Here is a 2,135-nt window from a genome sequence, read left to right as displayed (position 1 = left end):
GATAGATAGATAGATAGATAGATAGATAGATAGATAGATAGATAGATAGATAGATAGATAGATAGATAGATAGATAGATAGATAGATAGAGTCATGGGTACTTGATGATGGCATTAAAATGATTTCTAAGTGCATTAAAAAGCATTAAATTAGAGTTACTCATTCCTGTATAAACCCTGCACAAATTGAGGATATGATGATGACAAATTGAAAGCGATAACATGATCTACTGACTTTCTGTCCTAAGGCAGCAGTGAGAGAGCTGCAGATCCCAATATGTCAGTAGGTTGAACTTTTCTACACAACTGTAATAGTAACTAAGTGGAGCAATGGACGCTGGACCAGCAAGCTTTCAGAATCATGAAAACTGAAAACAATGGAGGGACACATTTATATGCTTGTTGCTGGCAAAGGAAACTCTAAATATAAGCCACAATAATGGCTAGAAAAAAAAAAAAACTTAATTTGGATTTTTTGGCAAAATGGTTCAACAAGCAGCTGTAAAGTTTTCTGTGGTTAGATTCAAAATCACACCAGAAGAAGCAGCCTTCTAAGCCAAACTGCTCTGATGTTACCAACAATTCATGGCAACAAAGCCTGGCCAAGGTTACTGGGTTTTCCTGCTCTGCAGGTTTTCAAAGGATAAAGTCAGATTCCCTTTACTCGCTACTGGAACATGAATCCATCATGTTAGAGTCAAAGGAGACTGCGGCTGCAGTGTTTTTGTTTGTTTAGGATCCTTCCTTTCCGATTGTCTGGCTCCCTGGATCTCCATCCTGTCCTTTGGTCTCTTTGATCCACAAAAAGCCCACTTGAGTGCCAAAGTTGACCCCGTCTCTGACGTGGGAGAAGAAGTCATCTGGATTGCAGGAGGTACAGGGCGTCACAGAGGGCCGGTCCGCCACCATGTTGTCATGGATGTTCTCTGGGAGGATGCCACATTTCTCCAGGAGAACTCTGGAAATGAGGGAACACTGACCGTCAGTCACCATTTTAGAATAAGGAGAAGGTTTCTAATCAGATTCTGTATATTTTCTAGGTCCTTCATAACTTAAAATACTTTAAAAATAATATTCAAAACTGCGTTTTTATTTTCAATGATCAAATTAACTTCACACCACAGATCCTCCCACTATAACTGCTGGCACATACAGTCCTAACAAAATGCCCATTTTCTGATTCGTACCTGTTGGCGAGGCGGATGTCCACGTGCGGTTTAGCTGACTCTGGATCAGGTACACAGTCTGGATGCAGGGTGATAAAGTCTGCCGCCTGCTCTTTGTCCAGCACGAAGCAGCACACCCCCACAGATGGTCCCACCGCCACCACAATGTCGCTGTGCCGACAACCAAAATGTGTCACCATGGCACTTACAGTTGCCGGGGCAACGCCCATCACAGTCCCTCTCCAACCTCAAAATAACAGGAAAAAAGAAAACATCACATTGAGGTAAACAAACTCATATGAGAAAGGAGATGAAGGACTGATCAGATTATAAAGAAATCTGGTCTTACAAATGAAAATATTAAACATGATGGCAAAGATATTTGCATCTCCCCCAACTGTAATTACACACATCTACCGCTAGGGTGTTCTGTTAACAATAAAATAAGGCAAAAAAGTTAAATTCCTCTCCAGGTTTTTTTAGACAGTGTACTTGGTGTTTTTAATGGTTTCTTATGCATTTTTTTTGTATTAATAAATTTAAAAAGTCTGATAGCTAAAATCAGATGAATATCAGCGGTAAGCTGGGATACAGCAAGCATATGAATCAGTTCCTCCCTAGCACAGATGCTTTGCAGCAACAAGGTTTTTGGATCCCAGTCTGTGGTTTTCCTGCAAGACTTTAAATCCTGTCTGTTTGGTTAATTGGTCTGAATTGCCCTAAAGTATAAGTGTGTACATTCATGGTTGTTTATGCTGTGTGTCTTTTGCTTAATGACATCTGGATATATTCAGAAACCAAAACCAACCTGCAAGTATGCAGAATGGCTGGAGTAAAAAATATTTGTTCATTTAGACATCATCTCCTCATCCATTAGAGGGGAAGTTATCTACCAATCAATCCATTTGTCAACCTGTCTTCATTTTCTCCCTTTATGTATCTTTTCTAGGGATGTGCTTCTGTTTACAGG

At 40.1% G+C, this 2,135-nt stretch overlaps 1 protein-coding gene across 1 annotated transcript; it reads right to left on the bottom strand.

The window, feature by feature from the left end:
* Positions 1-608: 608 nt before the first annotated feature.
* Positions 609-1,408, bottom strand: LOC107081451 (laccase domain-containing protein 1-like). The gene is made up of 2 exons (XM_015369626.1): positions 1,187-1,408; positions 609-957 (listed from the first exon to the last, which is right to left on the bottom strand). Exons 1-2 carry the CDS (start codon positions 1,393-1,395, stop codon positions 732-734), a joined length of 435 nt encoding a protein of 144 aa, XP_015225112.1. The 5' UTR covers positions 1,396-1,408; the 3' UTR covers positions 609-731.
* Positions 1,409-2,135: the final 727 nt, after the last annotated feature.

This window comes from Cyprinodon variegatus, unplaced genomic scaffold, assembly GCF_000732505.1.
Source record: "Cyprinodon variegatus isolate N-32 unplaced genomic scaffold, C_variegatus-1.0 Scaffold5097, whole genome shotgun sequence".
NCBI lineage: Eukaryota > Metazoa > Chordata > Actinopteri > Cyprinodontiformes > Cyprinodontidae > Cyprinodon > Cyprinodon variegatus.
This window is presented reverse-complemented; position numbering and strand designations above follow the sequence as displayed.

Excerpts from the sequence above, each read along its gene's own strand:
- LOC107081451 (XM_015369626.1), bottom strand. The coding sequence starts at position 1,395 with ATGGGCGTTGCCCCGGCAACTGTAAGTGCCATGGTGACACATTTTGGT. Across the intron at positions 958-1,186 it reads GACATCCGCCTCGCCAACAG|AGTTCTCCTGGAGAAATGTG; the intron begins GTACGAATCAGA and ends CCTCATTTCCAG.